The sequence below is a fragment of the Ruditapes philippinarum genome, unplaced genomic scaffold, assembly GCF_026571515.1.
Source record: "Ruditapes philippinarum isolate M1 unplaced genomic scaffold, ASM2657151v2 ctg1669_1_1_1_1, whole genome shotgun sequence".
NCBI lineage: Eukaryota > Metazoa > Mollusca > Bivalvia > Venerida > Veneridae > Ruditapes > Ruditapes philippinarum.
In genome coordinates, this window is record NW_026856832.1 from 157,930 (window position 1) to 177,868 (window position 19,939).

The 19,939-nt window shown below is 33.5% G+C and overlaps 1 protein-coding gene across 5 annotated transcripts in view; it reads left to right on the forward strand.

Moving 5' to 3' along the window:
* Positions 1-19,939, forward strand: part of LOC132747832 (short transient receptor potential channel 7-like) — a 218,009-nt gene that overhangs the window by 151,086 nt on the left and 46,984 nt on the right. For all 5 annotated transcript variants that reach the window (XM_060737358.1, XM_060737357.1, XM_060737355.1 and 2 more), the window contains exons 2-5: positions 708-805; positions 5,638-5,796; positions 7,243-7,734; positions 18,832-19,006. In XM_060737358.1, the coding sequence (XP_060593341.1) occupies positions 708-805; positions 5,638-5,796; positions 7,243-7,734; positions 18,832-19,006 (924 nt within the window). The remainder of the gene's footprint in view (positions 1-707; positions 806-5,637; positions 5,797-7,242; positions 7,735-18,831; positions 19,007-19,939) is intronic.

The window sequence follows — 19,939 nt, forward strand, 5'->3', positions numbered from 1 at the left end:
GAAAAGTTGTACAATAATGGCATTTAGTTGTTTTAGGATAATTAGTTTATCTGACGAGAGAGATCAAACTAAAATTGAAGAATCCAGTAAAGTCACCGTTCTTTTATAACATTTAGCATTTGTTCGCATTTGAAAACATCTTTTGCAAATTTATGTTTAATTGTATTTCTGATAGTTACAAACATAAAATAATTGACTATTTTACATAACAAACTTCTAATGCTATTAATTTATGATTTCTCAAAAAAATATTTTTACTATAAGAGCTAAAATAGTTTTGCTTGACACTTTCATAGTAAAACATGCATTATTACATGTAGAGATACCAAATTTATTTTCTTTCGTATTATGTACCTCAGATCATTTCAATGATTTACATCTTAAGGCGGAAATTCAATTCACCGAATATGCTTGCTTTGGAGTTGCGGTAATTGAAAACTAGACATAATAAAAAAGACATATTTAAAACATTCTAGTGATTCGTGGAATTCCACTTCATCATATGAAATATTTCCTTTTATCTGTAAAATGAATATTTATTTGATTCCTGTCAATTGCCGATTTGCTTTTTTCCAGCAGAGAATGACCCGTGCATGCGCAAAAGAGGGAACCATTTTAATAGATTACGCAAAGGTAACCGATATGGAAACACTCATTTTAAATGATAATATAAAACATAAGATAACATTGCGTTTTTGTTTTTTCAGCTCGTCAAAATGAAAATGGTGACGCTATATTGCAACCGAAAAGTAAAAGATCCGCCTCTAGACTCACTTTTGAAAAAGTTGGTGGTCATCACAGAACGGTGAGTAACACAGGTCATCTGTATATGTACTTCTTTAAAGTATTTCAATAACTTTATCATCTTTGTTTAAATTTTTAGCATTTGATTATTTAGAAAAAAAGAAACGAGGATAGTTTCGTGAAAATGAAATATATTAATTATAAATAGACACACGTTTTCACATCGAAATGTAAAAAGGTAAAATGCACACTCGTATCAACAATTGTATGTATCTGCCTTTTTAGAAGAAAAAAATAAGGATATAGAAATGGGATCCGTCCGTTTGTCTGTCTGTCTGTCCGTCTGTCACAGTTTGTGTCCGGTTCATAACTTAGCCATTCATCAAGAAATTTGAAATAATTTGTCACTAATGTTCATCAATGTAAGAAAAAGTGCCTTGCGCAACTCGATGACCCCTAACTCCAGGGCAAAGTCACACTTGGAGACATAATGTACCCACGGTCTGATGGTGGGTAAATTTCATGCTCGGTCCATAACTTTTTCATCAATGGAAGGAATTGAAAATAACTTCATGTTCACCATAATGTGACGACGTACACCCAGATCTAGACATACAAGATCAAGGCCACACTAGAGGATGAAAGGTCATTTTTTTATTAAGGGTAAATTTCGCGTCCGGTACATAAATCTTTGATCCATTAAGGAATTTTATACAGTTTTGCGCAAATGTTCAACGTAATAAGACGACGTGCCATAGGCAACACCTACCACAGTAATAACTTTTCTATTTATTAAAGAACTTTGAAATTAATACATATGCACAAATTGTCACCATGATAAGACCATGTATATTGCGCAACACTCATTCACCAAGATCAATATCACAATTAAAGGTCGAATTAATATCATTCGTACGCACATGAAATAATAGTGACAGGTTTTGAACCTTTCAATCGTTATATTAAGACCTGGATAATTAATCACTTTTCTGTACCAAATATTATCCACACCCTTGGGAATGGAATCTGTTAAAATATGAACCACAATACCTGTAAAGACACAAAAAGGAGTTAAAAGGGAGCAATAATCCCAATTAAAGGTAGGAAAACAAACAAGAACAAACAATTTATCAGACCAATTCAAATCAAGATATAATTTATATGCATCAGATTTCCAATCTCAAAAATGTTGATTAAGTGTTTGAGACACCCCTTACCTTTGAGCCAAAGTGGTGAAACCACGACGAAAACTGAGTATGAAAAAGCATGAATCATTTTAAAACACTCCCTTAATTTATTTTAAAACCAAATAAAAAGTTCTAACAGCACTGATATGATTTTTAATACTATCCACATACTTAAATGACCTACTAAGAAATTGAGCATACAATGGCAAGATACTAGTGGAAGCTGGCGAAAAGCACAATTTGAAATGTAAACAAAATAATAAAAAAACTTTCCCACTGAATACGCAAATTCTTCTGCGTACCCAAAGCAAAGGCTGATTCATGAGATTTAAATAAAAACCAAACATTACCAATCATACTGAAAATTAAACATCTGCAACTACAATATATTTAAGAAACTGACAATCAGAAACCAATGCAAATTTTCTTTACTGTACCTAGGATCTAAATCCAATCTAGATAGATAATCAGAGAGGCGATTTTCATCACTGCTTAAACTAACTGCTTTAATTTGAAACTCATTTATACAAGCAATAAAACACATTTCTCGCAGACATTGTTGTAAAAACTAACACATATTTTTGCCAGAACTTATAACAATGCAAACTGCTAAATTATCACAAAAAAGTATAACTTTTTTGCAAAGATCCTTACACCACAATTTTAAAGAAACAACTACAGACAACATGTAAAATAATGATGCTCAGACCCAGGTCCAAAATAAATTTTGGAAAAGAACTATGGAAAAATTCATCTCCGAAAATACCACCACAACCGGTTGAACAACTATCAGAACTGACCAGTCACCATAATCTATGAGAAACACACCATTATACAAAGGTAAAATGTATGCCACAATAAGATATCTTTTTCTAACTTGCTGAGGAATGAAAAAAGAAGTATCAGAAGAGCTATAACAATCACGTAACCAGTTCAAATTTGATTTACAAATAAACGACTTGACCTAACACAGGAACCGATAAAGTTTAGTTAACCTAAAAGCTTCTATCTTTCAACGAAGCATATTCCTTATACACCCAGGAAGCAATTCAATTTTCTGTAACCTGTCTTTCGTAACCTCCATTGTCATAGATTGAGTATTAAATAATACCCCTAAAAAGGTCATAACATGTGAAGGCGAACAAGCCTTATATCCAAAGCCTCCTCAATGCCACTTCTGATAACCAATTTCTTAAGAAAACAAAAGGCAAAATAAGCATGTTCCTTAATTTCAAATCCACAAAAATCATCTAAATAATTACAAACATAAAAACCAAATTTAAACATCATGAATGCAAAGGCATTAGTCACTCTCTGACAAATGAAAGATTGTAAACCCATAGAGAGAACATGATGATAGAGAAAATATAATGATGTTTCGGCACAAAACTAACTAGATTATAGTTGGAAGGACAAATACTAATTTGTCTTTAAGCTTTGCGAAGATCTTACTTATATAAAAGACAACCTGGACCTTTGAGATAAAATCATCTACTAAGATTACCCTATGTTCGTTAGGACTAGACTTAGGTATAGTGTTTAATGGGGAAATCACCATACCCTCTTCAAAGGAACATGAAGAAAAAGCCAATAATATATTCATGTGATGCCTCCTTAACTAAATAATCAAGCATGTGCTGCGGAAAATTCAAAGCACCCATGTGATTTTTAAGACTAGGTGATTTACCAAACAGAATCTCCTTACAATTATCGTTAACTTCAATTGGAAAACCATATCTCAAAAACTCAGTAACCTGAACATCAAAATAATCTACAAGCATATGATTCATGAAATATGTATCAATACGAGTATTAATAAGAATTTTACTACCCTCAAAGTTAGATTTACACGAAGCCTTAACTTTCTGACAAATTTCTATCTTTTGTAAAGTAGCAGATAATAATATATCTTTCACTGCAAAACAATGCTTTCTTTGAGGACAAAAAACATGCGTCCTTAGATATATTGTTAGCGTCAGAAAGTCGAACTGGATTCTTGCAAAACTCTTTAAGAAACAAATTATCGAGATCTTGTGACAGACTGTTATAATACCATTGGTCAGTCACTGATTAGTATGGGGGCATGCGCACACACATTCCGGATGAAATGAAGCAACTCTTTCCTTAGCCTGGGATTCAGGCGTTGATATTTTTTGCTTATTCATAACATAAGGACTCGGCCCAGTGAATTTTCGTATTCTTTGTTCAATCAGTCACATTTGAGGCTTAATTCTGGATTCCACTGTTCTTGATGAATTATAGACTGTCTTCAACTTTAAACATTAACACTAACAAGTCCAATGAGGTCAAAATATAAAAGGTTAGCCATCTACTTTTTTTTCAGAAATCTTCATTGTTTAAATTCACCACTTTAAAAACTCCTGACTGCTGGTGGGTAGTACATCTTTAATCCTTCCGCCAACAAATGAGTTCCTGGAGAATACACAAAAAAAACACAACTTTTAAAGTCATCAAATAACACACAAAAACTACATATATGCAATAAATACACTTTAATTATGACCAATCTAACTAGAGATGACTTAAATTGGGCCACTTCAAATTTTTAAAGAACTACTTTCTAGATTACAACGGGTTCGGTCTAATTCCGAACCGGGTTGAGACCATAAGCCCAGAAAATAGAAACAAACAACAAACAAAGGAAACCCTGAGCCATTTTAACTTGTTAATTTTAAACTTTTCGCTTGACGTTGTTGCGGTGCGGAAACACGAATGGCACAAATCAGCCACCAAACTATTTCCTTATTTACTGTTTCCTTTTTATTGGCTTAGATTGATTTCTGTAACTGTGTTATCATATCTGCCGGAGAACATCGAATATTTGCTTTAATTGTTTTCATATCATATCAGATTATTAAATTACATTAGGGAAATGTGTGTCACTGATGTCGATTATGCAACATTTTTTGAGACTTCTTTATAGAGTCTTTTTGTCGTCATAAACAGTTATCCTCGATCTAGTTGTTCCTCTCTGAACCGACACCCGGTGTAAGAGACATGTAGTCCAAGCAGTTTACAGTATCACCAAAAGTGGCCACATTCGAAACAGATCTCATTTGTAACACTTGTTAACAACTGCATTCGTATGTATTTTTGCAAAATGACAGACTTTTATGTTTTTTAAAGCTATATTGTTTTGAAATTTCTATAGTATCAGATGGAGAAAAGGTGGCCTATTTTTTTACACAAATACCTTCTTTGTTGTGTTTGGCGCTACAGCTTTGAAATTTAGATCCCCTACATTAGACGATATGCTTTTGAATTTTGATTAATTATGAGATAGATTGCCATCCTGTCATCTACTTTTGCATTGAGAAAAAAGATAATTTTATAATATTTTTATCATTTGAACAAATTCAAACAGTTCACATAGATGTTTACCTGAAGCCTACTTTTCATTGATAGATATCAATATCATCTGCCCCTTGTTATTAAGAGCTTTTTTAGTCGTTATAGTGCCACTATAGTTCTCTTGTAATTTTCTTACTGTACATGCATGTTTTATACATGTATTGTACAGCTATTATAGTAAATATGGATGTTACTTTTAGACTGTGTATGTTTTAATTTGATTATAAATGTCTTATATTTCATATGGTTGATTTATATTTTACATTGTTGTTTTTTTTGTATATAGATATTTTTTTTTTATATTTTGTGTATGTTTTATGTTTTTATATTAAAGTTGTCATCACTGGAGGAAGACTTCATTTATGCTGCTGAGTTTGGAGATATACCCACAGTCCAACGAATTCTAGACGAGAATCCCGCCCTAAACGTTGACTTTAGTGATATACTGGGTCGAACACCGTTACGTCTTGCCGTTGGAAACGAACACTTAGAGGTACATGTTCTACTCTTAATTATTTCGATATCCAGCGATCGTTTTGTTAAACCTTTCTTTTAAACGAAATATTCATCTAAAATTTATTCATATTTATTAATTTTAAATCAAATTTTAGTTAATTTTGTAAATGACACATTTCAAGCATAGCAGTGCCTATAGAGCTTTGTAGGAGCACATTTGGCACGGATCATATTTGTCACAAGGGTGTTACAATTGTACGTGCATGTTTGCACATTCATCATACATTAGAAATGTGTTCGATAAACTATAGAAGGGAAAGTTAAATAACATTTGAGAATTAAGTGGCAGTTCAACATTTAACTACCGTATTATTGGAGACAGCACAAAATCATAGGTAAAACTTTATAAAACAATTTTAGTCAAATATTTATTACTCATATACTGTTAAACTTATAGCTACATGCCTCCAGATGAGCGAAAATAGTTCGTGAAATAAACCATAAGAAAAATGTAGTAAGATTTTAAGAAAAGTATAAAGATTTAAGATTCAAGTAATAATTTACATGTTATGTGTGATTTTGGACTGATTTTGTAGTATTTATCACGATATTTCTACTACGTTACTTACGAAGTGAGGACTTTTTGTTTATTTTTCACCTCTTTTTTTGGTAATTTCCATGGATTGCAATTCCTATTTGCAATGTGTAAATTATTTTTTTGTTCACTCACAATATTTTAGTTCTAAATTCATTTTTAAAATTTTCATAAAAAGTAGCATAAATATTGAGGCATGCTACTTTAAAGTTAATTCCTCATACATGAACTATATTTCTATATACAGTTCTTTTTAGTTTGATAAGTCATTTTGACATGCAGCATTTTGAACCAAAGTTTTAAAATCACTTGCAACGATAGAAAAAATGAAACCATGCCTAATAATAAGACAAGATATTATACCACTCCCTCTGTCACTGCTACATACGTATACTTCTGCCATTATATCACTATCGTAACCAAATTATCTGCTACGGAACTTACACCACTACATTTACCCTCACTAACACTTCCACTTCTAACACTACTATCACTTTAATTGTCTACAATTGGTCTACAATGGCTACATTGCCCATAAGGATAAAGGTTCGATTCAGTTCGCCAGTTTCATTGTATGATTGATAACGGTGTTTTAGCATATTCGTAAGGTTTATACAGCGTAAAATATATGCGGTGCAACAGTGCCCCTTAAAAACTTCAATTAATACTTTTAAACAAAATAATGGTTTCATATGCATTTAGTTACTTAAAAAGTAAGTATCAATTTGAGACTTTAGATAGACAGACACATGATGGTACGATCCTTAAAGGTATATCTTAATAATCTTTTGATCGTGCAAACGCAAAATCCTATATTATAAGCATTTTCCGTACATCTTTGCATAACCAACTTGTTTTATCTTAAGAACTACCTTTTCTTACCGATAGGTTGTGGAACTACTTTTAGACAGGAGTAATCTTGCAAATATATATGAGGCATTGCTACAGGCCATTAGCTCTGGACACGAACAAATTGCAGAATCAATATTAAAACATCCAAAATACCAGGGAATGAAAAAGGAGCATAAACACTTTGGTGAAACTGACCATTTTTTTAACACGGCCAGTGAAGATTCGCCATTTTCATCAGACATTACGCCGTTAATTCTCGCTGCGGAGCGCAATCAGTTTGAAATCGTGCAGCTCTTATTACTGCGCGGTGAGACAATACGAAAACCCCACCATTATTATTGTAATTGCCAAGAATGCAGCAATAAGTTAGAGTTTGACCAACTCAGACTGGCTAAAACTAGACTCAATGCCTACAGGGGACTTTGCAGTGGAGCATATATATCACTGTCTAGTAAGGATCCTATATTAACAGCTTTTGAACTTGCGAAGGAGCTCAGAGGTGTGGCTAAAGTGGAGAAATACTATAAGGTGAGTGTTTATTAATAAAATCTTGTCGTTTATAAGTGTTGTCAGGAGAATGACTGCCTTGATGTTATTTAATCTAAGGAAAGATTTAGTAATAAATACTAGAACCTATTTCCAAGATATGGGGGCTTTGCAGCACCGCCTGACATAAAATTGAAATATTCTCAGTTGGAAAACTAGCATGTAATTGGTTAGTTAACACTATCTTTTAGGTATTTTTATCTTTTTCTATCTCAAATCAATATATGCATTTAAACAACAAACTCTGACTATTATTTACACCCAAAACAAATACACATCATTTATCAACCAAAAAAATAAACGCTACACACTATCAGTGTGTCTCTCCTAAAATATGATAAACAAGGTCATCAAGGAAAGGCGGCGTTCAATGAACTGATGTAAAATCTCTCTCAAAACTCGCATATTTTTCTGTTTTACCGATTTGACATTTAACATATATAGAGAGTTTATTAATAATATGCGCACAGCAAAAGGTTTACATTGAAATTTGATACATGTAGTGTACATTCAGTGTAGCGCTGTAGGAAAACATTAACTTTTTGTATAAAAAATATCTACAGTGAAACTGTATGATTATTCTGACAGCTCCCTACTCAAGAAAACACTCCACTGTTTTCAAACAAAATGAATAATATACAATGTCTTTTTTCAGGTATCGAGTCTACTTAATTAATCTGCACATACGTTGTCCTTTCCTTTCACAGCTACTATTCTAAACTTATAGTTCTGTAGAAATAATGCCCATCTCATTATGCGGCCTATTTCAACTTTACATTTCTGAATATATGTTAAAGGAGCATGGTCTGTATGCAGCTCAAATTCTTTCCCGTACAAATATTTGTTGAATTTCTTTATTCAATAACCGAGTAGTTTCTTTCTCTATTCAGCGTAAGCTATTGGAAGCAGACCATCAAATTGAAAAAGTGTAGCCGCAACTCCTGTGTCTGAAGCATCACATTGCAAAACAAATGACGTTGAAAAGTCTGGAAGTCGTAGTATTGGTGATCGTGTCAATACTTGCTTCAATGTTGTTAAGGCTTTTTCATGTTCTGGTTTCCATATGATTTTATTTGGCTGTCCTTTCTTCGTAAGATCAGTCAATGCTGCAGCAATTTCTGCAAATGAAGCAATAAATTTTCTGTAGTATCCAGCTAAACCAAGAAATGATCTCAGTTGCGTCTTTGACTCTGGTCGCATAGCGACTCTAATTTTACGAAAATTGTCATCTTCCATTTTAATTTGTCCTTTGCCAACAACATGACCGGTAAACGGTATACTTTCAAACCCAATCATACATTTAGAAGGTTTAACTATGATCCTCACTTCTCGTATTCTTTCAAACAATTGTCTCAACATCTTCATATGTCTTTCCCATGTTACAGTATGTCCAAGCACATCGTCTACATAGTTATCAGTATCATTCACCCCGTAAAGCAACTGCCGCATCATTCTATTAAATGTTGCACCAGAATTGACCATTCCGAATGGCATCTTTCTGAATTGGTAACTACCTTCTGTTGTAGAAAATGCTGTTAGATGTCTTGATTTTGCTTCAATGGGTATTTGCCAAAAACCTTTGGTCAAATCAATTTTCGTGAAGAACTTATCTTCTTTAAGCTTTGCCATCACATCCTCAACATTTCCCATTGGTTCTGTATCAAACTTTGTTACAGAGTTGAGTCGTCTGAAGTCGATAAAAAAGCGGTTTGTAGGTCTGAGGGATGTTGCACTTGTACATTATCCCTCATGTACAGACTCAATCAAACCGAGTCTGCAATTCTTATGTTATTTTGTTGTGATTAATGCTTCCGAAGGATCACTTTGTTTCCAGAATTTTGTATTATCCATTTTCTTCACCAAAACAACTGGAGAATTATAATCAGAATTTTCTGGTTCAATGATAACACATTCAAGCATTTTCTTAATTTCATCCTGTACCGTTGTTCTTTTTGCATATGGTATCGTATATTGTCTAACACGAATTGGTGTTTTGTCAGTCAACTCATTCTTGTGAGAGTCAAGATCTGTAATTCCAGGAACGTCAGTAAAAATATCCTCAAATTCTTGAAGCAACGCATTAACTTATGATTTTTGTTCAAGTGATAATTGATCGTTAACATTAACATCTCTGTATGTCTCTTCACCATGTGTGTCTACTAGTTCAACAACCCCAGTATCATCATTATTTTCGGCTTCTATTACAGCTACACTCGCACAAATTCTATCTTCTCGTTCTTCGTATTTCTTTAGAAGATTGATGTGATACATCCCGATTCTATCACCTACTTTTACTTTGTTGACAAACTTGTTAACTGCTTCACTTTCAACAAATGGACCTTTCCCTTGTAACATTAGTTTATTTTGTGTTGAAGGCAGGAGCAATAAAACTTTGTCTCCTTTCTTAAGACTTCTTGGTCGTGTTTTCATATCGTAATGATGTTTATACTCTTCTTGTGAGTTGCTGAGATTCTTTCTAGCAATCGTGCATGTTTGTTCTAATCTATTTCTTAAATCTAGTACGTACTCATACGTATAACGTGTCTCTGGTACTTCTGTCTCTGTCCATAACTCTTTTAGTGCTTGAATGGGACCTTTAACAGTTCTGCCATATAGTAGATCAAATGGTGAGAACCCTGTACTTGACTGAGGGACTTCTCTGTATGCAAAGAGAACCGCAGACAAATATCTGTCCCAATCCTTAGGTCTTTCTTGGCACATTTTCTTCAACATGCTTTTTAAAATACCATTAATTCTCTCACAAAGACCCTTACATTTTGGATTGTTAGGGGTAGTAAACAACTGTTTCAGTGACACAAGTCTACAAACTTCTTCCATAAGTTGTGACGTGAACTAACTACCTCTATCACTAAGTATTTCCGATGGGAAACCTACTCTTGAAAATATATCTAGCAATGCTTCAGCTATATTTTCAGTCTCTATTCTTGGTAAAGCAACAGCTTCTGGGTAACGTGTAGCATAATCAACTACAGTTACTATGTACCTATTCCCCTTTTCTGATACAGGCGTTATTGGCCCTACCAAATCAACCGCAATTCTCTGGAATGGAGTGTCAATAATAGGCATTTCACCTAAAGGAGTTTTCTGAAGTCTACCCCTGGGCACCGTCTTCTGACAAATGTCACAGGAACGACAAAATCTAGTTATATCACTAGAAATACCTGGCCAGTGAAAACTTGACTGTATCCTGTCTAAAGTCTTGCGTACAGACAAATGCCCACCAACTATAGATTCATGAGCTAATGACATAACTCTTTTGTGATATTTACAAGGAACAACTATTTGTCTTGTTCCAGACTTCAAATCACCTTTCATCGTCTCAAATATTCTATACAGCACATCTTTTTCTACTTCATATCTAAATTTGTTACCACTTTTTGTTTTCGTGATCTTATTTTCCCTAGCATACTGCCATAATCGATGAAACGTATTGTCATTTGATTGTTCTTTCTTAAGAACATCTACCGTAATTTCGTTATCTTCGACCTTTGGAACTTTAAGAGGTTTCATTGCTTTCTTCTCTTTTTCTGCCTGTGCTCTAGTAACAACAGAAGTTATGTTAGTTACTTCTCGGCTAACCCACTTCTCATTTGGCTTATTAAGTACACCCTGAATATTGTCCAAGACTAAAATATGAAAAACAAGATCAACAAGGAAAGGCGGCGTTCAATGAACGCAACCCCCATATGACCCAGCAACAAGAACCAATGGCAAGGAGCCCAGGCGGAACCCAAACAAAAACAAGACTTAGTCACAAATTGCTGACTATAAAACCATAGCTTCTATTTCACCCTTATAATAAGGTGTATCAATGTCTATTTTTGCCACGGGTACCAACCTGGCCCGACCATCTATTGCTATCATGACACAATTTTTCTTCAGCATTTGATCTTCTTCCACTAACTTCTTTCTAACTACTGCTAACTCGCAACTGTGTCTCTTAGAACTTTAACCCTTTGATTACCAACATATCCTAGTTTCAGATCCAATTGACTTTCACCTTCTAATGATTCAATTGTACAGCTACTTGTAATGACAGGCACAGAATTACCATTGGCTAACTTAAGTTTCCCCTCTTCAATACAACCATCATAAGAACTTGTTGGAAAAAATTGACATACATAACTCCGATACTTTCTTATCATCTGATTTACCATCACGTCTTTTTTCTCCAGGCCTACTACGCCAGTTCCTTGATATTCTGATTCTTTCTTTTGAACATAATCGCGTAAATCCCCGTCCTTCAACCCAAGCCTCTCTCCCAATGATACCCATTTCTCATACTCCATAATTGCTTAATAATGGATTACTATTCAATAAAATAATCAACTGCTACGAAACCCTGTAAGTAAACACTTATTACCCAACAAAATGGTGTACCTCTGCCGACACTTGTTTACCCAAATCAAATATCTCTGTATAACAATGCCACCTACCGGGCACCGGCAATGAAATTGTATTAACAGTAACAATCAGGGCACCGATAGTTATCTTCTTGTAGTGTTTAACAACTATGTAAACTTTATGACAACAACCAACTGAGCACCGGCGGCAAAAACTATCTATTCAACTATTACATACACTTTTATGAATAATCACCCACTGGACACCGGTTATAAATTTTTATCAATTACTGATGTCTAACTTCAACAAATTATAAGCTATATCTTTATCATTGATATAAACTTATTAACACAATGATTCAAACTATCACAACAAATGTCTCCCCAAAACCACTTAAATCTATCACCGTATAAACAGTATTCAACAAAGGGTGCTCTCCTGCTAAAGTGCAATTAATTCTTCAGTATACATAAAATTTAAACACAGTCCGTCACCGCTTCTCTACATATAAACCTCTATTTAAACTCTATTGTACAGATATTTTACTTGTATATAAAACTACCCGCAGGTTTATCGATTTTCGCCTAACAGCTTTTACACTGCTCTATTTTACCAAACAGATAAAAATGATCTATGGTTTAACAAAACTTTTTTCAAAGTTTAACAAATAATATTTTGCCAGAAAACATTCCAACTTAAAGAGAACATCCCGCACAAGCCCCCAAATTGTCAGGAGAATGACTGCCTTGATGTTATTTAATCTAAGGAAAGATTTAGTAATAAATACTAGAACCTATTTCCAAGATATGGGGGCTGGGCAGCACCGCCTGACATAAAATTGAAATATTCTCAGTTGGAAAACTAGCATGTAATTGTTTACTTAACTCTATTTTTTAGGTATTTTTATCTTTTACTATCTCAAATCAATATAAACATTTAAACAACAAACGCTGACTATTATTTACACCCAAAACAAATACACATCATTTATCAACCACTTATACGAAATATCTTTTCAAGTAAACGTCTTCTATACGAAACAATACTAGACACCTGGCAAGCCCAAGCTCTAAACAACAATCAATCAAAACAATAAAATCACCACAAAATGAAAAAAAAACCCACAAAAATGACTATTTTTTTTACAACTCTAAGATACAGTATAAACCACAAACATTCATCCAACAATATTAACTTCACAAAATCTAATCAGCATCGGAAAGCAACTTAAACAAAAGCACCCAATATTTACATATATTCTCAAAACAAAGCATCAACTAATATAATCTTGACCAGACAAAATCAACCAATTTCAACGCAGTATATCTTACCAAACAGATATAACTCAACAACCAAAACAACTAATTACAACCAATAAACCCTGATCAATTAAGATCACCACAATAACATTCAACCAACTTCAACAGATCAACAAAACTCCCTTCAAAACAACACATTCTCTTCTCAACCAAAAAAAAATAAACGCTACAAAACTGATGTAAAATCTCTCTCAAAACTCGCATATTTTTCTGTTTTACCGATTTGACATTTAACATGTATAGAGAGTTTAATATACGCACAGCAAAAGGTTTACATTGAAATTTGATACATGTAGTGTACATTCAGTGTATCGCTGTAGGAAAACCTTAACTCTTTGTAAAAAATAAATCTACAGTGAAACTGTATGATTATTCTGACAAGTGTATATGTAGTAATACTTAGTATCATATTATACATAAATATAAATCATTTATATACTTTATTATCACTACCAGGCAACAACTATAAAAGTTCTTAGAGGATTTAGAGAAGTAATGTCGCATCCTTTAAAAAAACCCATGCTGCAGAATAGTTCGCATAAAGATTTGATTTTAAATAATTCAAAATTTCAATTTATCAAAATGTACTCAAGTTCCGAGTTTTCTTAAGTGATGCTAATAATTATTTCCTTCAATTTCTAAAAGAATATTAGAATATATTTTTTTTTATCATATTCACTCGCATTTCATTAATGTTTTGGGCAGTCCATTAACTCACTGTATTGTACACAAACGACGAGCGAAATAGTAACCTTGTACCAGTTATCTGTCGTAGATTAGAAGCATACTATCTACTTCCCCTATGCAAATAAATTACAATAACTGGTATCGTGATATGATATGTTTAATATAAAGGTGCATCACATGGATTTAAATAGATATATTTGATATTTGATAAGATACTAAAAAAGGAAATAATAATAATAATGATAATAGGGTACATGTTTACACAATAAAATTTATATAATCATATTAGCATATTCATATAAAAACTGATAATACGACTTAAGAAAACAGATGTTGTTCCAATTAAAATGTTGTCATAACATTCTTAATTCATATCTTATGATTTTACTAATTATAACAGAAAGTTATGAATCTGTCCGGAGATACGATCATGTAATTTTGATCTCGTTGCTCCAGTTTTTATACGCACGAATATTCTTCGGGACATTTATGGTACTGCGTTTACCGTTCGTATGTTCATTCGTCTGACCGTAGACCATTGGTTTCCACAGAATAATTCCTTAAAGATATCAATGATTTTGGCAATAAGCATGCTTCCTATATAAACACAAAAGATTACTTTGCTTTGGCGGTAATTAACATATTAATGATAGAGTAATGCTCCTTTTTAGGCAAATATTATTTAAAATAAAAGAAAGATATTGATTTCCACAAAAATAATTTATGAAAGATTTCAATAATTATGTGTAGCATGCTAGTGTGTTATGACAAATCACAGGTTTAGTATGATTTCCTTTGCAACTAATTTATTTTCGAGAGAATAAGCCCCTTTCTTTGCTTTTTAGTGAAATGTTTAGCTCATCTGAGTACACAAAGATAAACTTTAAAAACCCGTCCGGGTAGCTCAAAAGGTAGAGCGTTGGACTGTGATTGAGGGCGACCCGGTTTCGAATCCGGACGGCGCCGTACACTCTTTCGTTGTGATTGATTATGAAATCCTTTCTACGGTCATTCAAACTATACCTTTGCTGTGGCATGTACAGAAGTAATCAGATCTTTGCGAAAGTGAAGGCAACTAGTCCTAGTAAATTGCTTGACAGCCAACCCAGGTGGCTGAACTGTGCTCTGGTAAATTCAATGTGGTTTACTGCCGTGATCCGGACAAACACCACCAACACCTTGGTGGTTGCATTATGTCCATCGTTATTCTTCTGTCGTCCGTCATCATCCACAATTTCTTTTATCAACATAACCTCCTAAGTAGATCAAAGGAGAGAAAAATATATTTACATGAAATGAAATTTTCTTCTTTAGAAGTCATTTTTTAAAACTATAATTAATAATTTGCTGTAATTTTGTAATTATTTAATGAACATTTGTCCGGTTTAATGAGTTTTTACTTATCTTCATACTTGAACAAAACAACCTTTTAGACAAATCCTTCCAAAAGATTGGAGAGCTTTAGATTACATTAATCGTGAAATTATTGAATTTTGGTTAAGTTGTCAAAGTTTTGTTATTTATGCACATATTTACAAAAAAACACTTGTGACCAGACGGACCTGTTGAATAATTTAGATATGACCATGACCTTTGAATAACCAAATGATTGAATATTTTGCTTAAATTTTGTTAACTGTGTTATTTATTTATGGAAAAAATCATACATTGACAAAACAACAAATTTAACTTAACATATAAAAATTTAAAAAAAGGAAAAACTGTTTATTAACATATATTGAACCATGTGTCCATTTGTCTGCACGAGGTAAACATAAAACGGCTAGTGGGATTTTTCTTAAATTCTACCTGTACCGATGGCATTTAAATTGACACACTAATCAATACATACTACATTATCTCGGCAAGTAACATTACTATTGCTCCCATTTTCCCCAAAGTTATTGCCCTATTTAGCACTAAGAATATGGGTATGAATATGGAAGTTGGATTTATATTAATTTTCTCCTAATTACTTTATTTATTGTAAGATATCTTCCATATTTGGTAGGTAGATACCTTCAGTGGTTCGTTTGTGGAGTATAAGGGGTCACTTGGCTCAAGGTCTATGTCACTGGTGTAAAAAAATAAATATATACATTTATGTTCATACAGCTTTTTATTTTAAGTTGATGTATTTCATGTTTAATACTAAAATGGTTGGAGAAATACCCTTCCTTTAACTTTAGTTTGGGGTCATTTGGGGTCAAGGCTAAGGTCACTAATGCCAAAAAATGTTTTTGAATTTTTACATGTGTAACATTATTTTCTTTTGACAGATGTATTTTATATATGGTAGGAACATAAATTGAGAAGTCTTCTACCTTTAAAAGGAATCAGGGGTCAGTTAGGTCATGGTCACCAGTGCTAAAAACAGATTTTTACACTTTTGCCCATAGAGCCTTTATTTATTTACAGATGTTTTTTCATATTTGGTAGGAAGATAACTTGCATATCCTTTGGATTGATTTTGGGGTCAGTGGGTCTAGGTCAATGGAGCCATAAAAAGATTTATAAACTTTTTCTTTATCAATTTGCTTCATCTAACAACCTTTATCTATTGATAATATTTTTCATATTTGGAGGGAACATACCTTGGAAGGAGTCACAAGTTCAGGGTCATATATTCTAACAATGGCTTTTTTTAAACGTTTTCTTATACAGCCTTTGAATGTCTTTACCAATTTGTCATAACAGTAGGAACATACCTCTGTTGGTCCTTTAAGTATGAATGGAATTAGGGTTCACTGGATTCAAGTTCAAGGTCATGCATTTATATATATTTGATAGATTTTTATTGATGAAGTCGAATATTGTTCAACTTTATCAAATAGCAATGGCATACCATCTTATATTTTTCATTGTAACAAAAACGTCATGACAGCGTTTACAATTTCTGTGCAATTTTTCTGTTCATAACTATATGAATGAGTAAACTTTGAAAATTGTTACACGTATCTGCACCAGGGGCATTTGTGTTTACCAAACACGTTCTTGTTTTCTTTTCTTTTATTTCCTATAAAGATATGATTAAACATTTGATTTGTTTGCTTTTAGAAAAAGTGGCGCTTTGGCCCGCCCGGTGGTGGCTCTTATGACTATAAAAGTACGATTCTTACAACTTATAGTTTAAAGTTAAAGTCAAATATTATCTATTTCTTGGATTTTATGTTAACATTTTAAATCGTTGAATAACATTAACTCACCGGCTCCTGTTGTTGTTTTTCTTTCGGCATCGCGAATTCTGCTTACAATACTATTTTCTAGACAAATACGGTCCAAGTTAAGCAAGATATACAAGTACTATTCAACAAGAGATGTGTCAAATAAAACATTTTAATGGCGAAATAAAATTGAATTGATCATTTATTCATGTGATTTAATGATCACACACACACACACACACACACGCACACACGCACGCACGCACGCACGCACAAACACACACACATACGCACATACGCGCGCGCATGCGCAATTAAAAAACAAAAACAACAACCGAACAAAAACAGACAAACAAAAAATATAGCCGCGAAATGGGCATATTTTTAGCGCAATAGAGATTGTTTTATATAAAGGGAACAAAGTATGATTGTAAATGACAATCATTCCAACACATAAACAAGAAGACAAATTTGGTTTTCAAAGGGGTAGGTAGGGTAACCCCAAGACTTGACCTGTGCCCATTTGTGCCACCAGTGTTATGCATGGAAATTTGGACAAAAGAAGGACCAAAAAAGATTTGAAATCTATTCTCCATTGTATAAAACTAATAAAGAAAAATAATTAATCGTAAAAATAATAACTTTGGCTGTCCCACGTGGAGGAAATAAAAGTATCTATGTATCATAATGAATGGAAACAACTGTGCACATTTCATTTCAACTTTTTTTTCGCAGAAAGAGTCAATCATTTTGGCAGTTGCTAATTTCATTTAAATAGACAAGTAAATGCACTAAAAGACTTCGTTACGTGGTACCAATTCATATTCATGTATCAAGTATGTTACACCTTAAATATCTATGTCTCACAGGATGCGTTATCTGTAGATCAGCACGTGGTATGATATGCATGGGCTATTTTTAGATTACATGATACTGTAGTTTTAACTCCACGTTAGAATTGCGTTTAAATATAAGACACAGTAGATCTAAATATAACTCAATTGAAACAGAACATTTTCGTTTATAATTTATTTCTTGCTTTAAACAAAATAGGAACCAAACTAGGATTACCGAAGTAACTAAAAATAGCTTAGATTTCCGTAATATTACTTCGTCTGATTCCGCAGTATGACGGAATCGCCCGAATTGTCACGATTGCAACGGAAACCTAGACTGGATTCCCGTTCCATCATGCACTAATACACATGTAAGCAGGATAACCGACCTAACCGGAACAACTTTCCAAATGGCTTGCGGCTGCTGGCCGCAAGCCCAAAGAGGAAACTACAACCCGACCCTGTTTAGCACACACTCTGCCATATTTCGCATTTCCTGAAGAGTCTCTAAAGCAAGCTACGAAACCTTTACTTCCACAGATTTATAGAAAATCCTAAATGTACCTCCTTGTTTAGTAGCTTGTATTACATATGGTCGTACTATTATACAACACAATAATTACCGTCTATACAATGAAAAGAAATTAAAACTATTTCAACACTTACTGTTTTATATCTTATTAATGTGATGTCTGTTTGCATATTTAGACAGAGTATTTGGAGCTCGCCGACCAGCTTAGCGTGTATGTTGTGAAGCTGTTAGACAAGGTAAGGGGTCATGATGAACTTGAGATCCTGATTAACAAGACAGGTCGGGACAGCGAGATTGAAACGTACGAGAGACTTGCCAGACTTAAACTAGCTATCCAGTATAGCGAGAAAAAGGGTAAATTTATCCACCATTTAAAATTTCTGGCCAAAAACGGTTTGTTGTATTGCTCTGTTGTATTTAAGGGGTTAGAGTGTTCCTAAACAATACTACCAGTTTTTGCCGAGCCTGGCAAGTTGGAGCTAGATATATACGTAATTTTTGGTAAGAGCAGGAAAATAAAAACTCTGAGAATTTTCATCATTTTTGCATGCATTTAGGGTGACATGCAGGTCAATTACACCCTCGAAAATCACCACTCAAAGTGATGATTCTCTCTTCCGCTAAGTAGACTTAAACATTTATCTGAACACCCGTTATGATTAATTTGAAGCAGCCAGAGAAAATGTGTTTTAAACGTTTTAAAACGTAAAACCTATCATTCGGTGTAAACCTCGTCAATTATCAGGAATTTTCGTTATTTTAATCCTAATTTTATTTTCAATTGATTAATTTTAATTAATATCTAACGGATATTCATACACGAATATACAGCAGCGGGACACTGATATGAATATAATGATGATGATGATAATATATAAACTTCGAAAGTGAAACAATAAATTATCCCGCTGGCGGTCGCACGTTTTCAGTGCATTTCTATTTCCCCCCACAGAGTGCCTCAGATTTTACCAATAGTCACGTGACATCTGAGACAGATACCAGACGGACAGTATATCAAGTTAAGATTTGAAGAAATTTCTGCTATAAAATGATTTTAATCAGCAGATTTTTAATTGGTCAGATGTCACAGGGTCATAAAAAGTTGTTAGAGTATGTTACCGCAACCTGTGACCCCCTTTGGTGCGATATTTGCGTGTTTTGCAATAATCTTTTGTGAAACGCAGGAATCTGAGAGAGAACAGTCGATTTATGACACTTCGTTTGATGCGGGTCGGATTAACTTTAAATCGGCATAACGTTTTTAATAATCAAGCAATTTACATG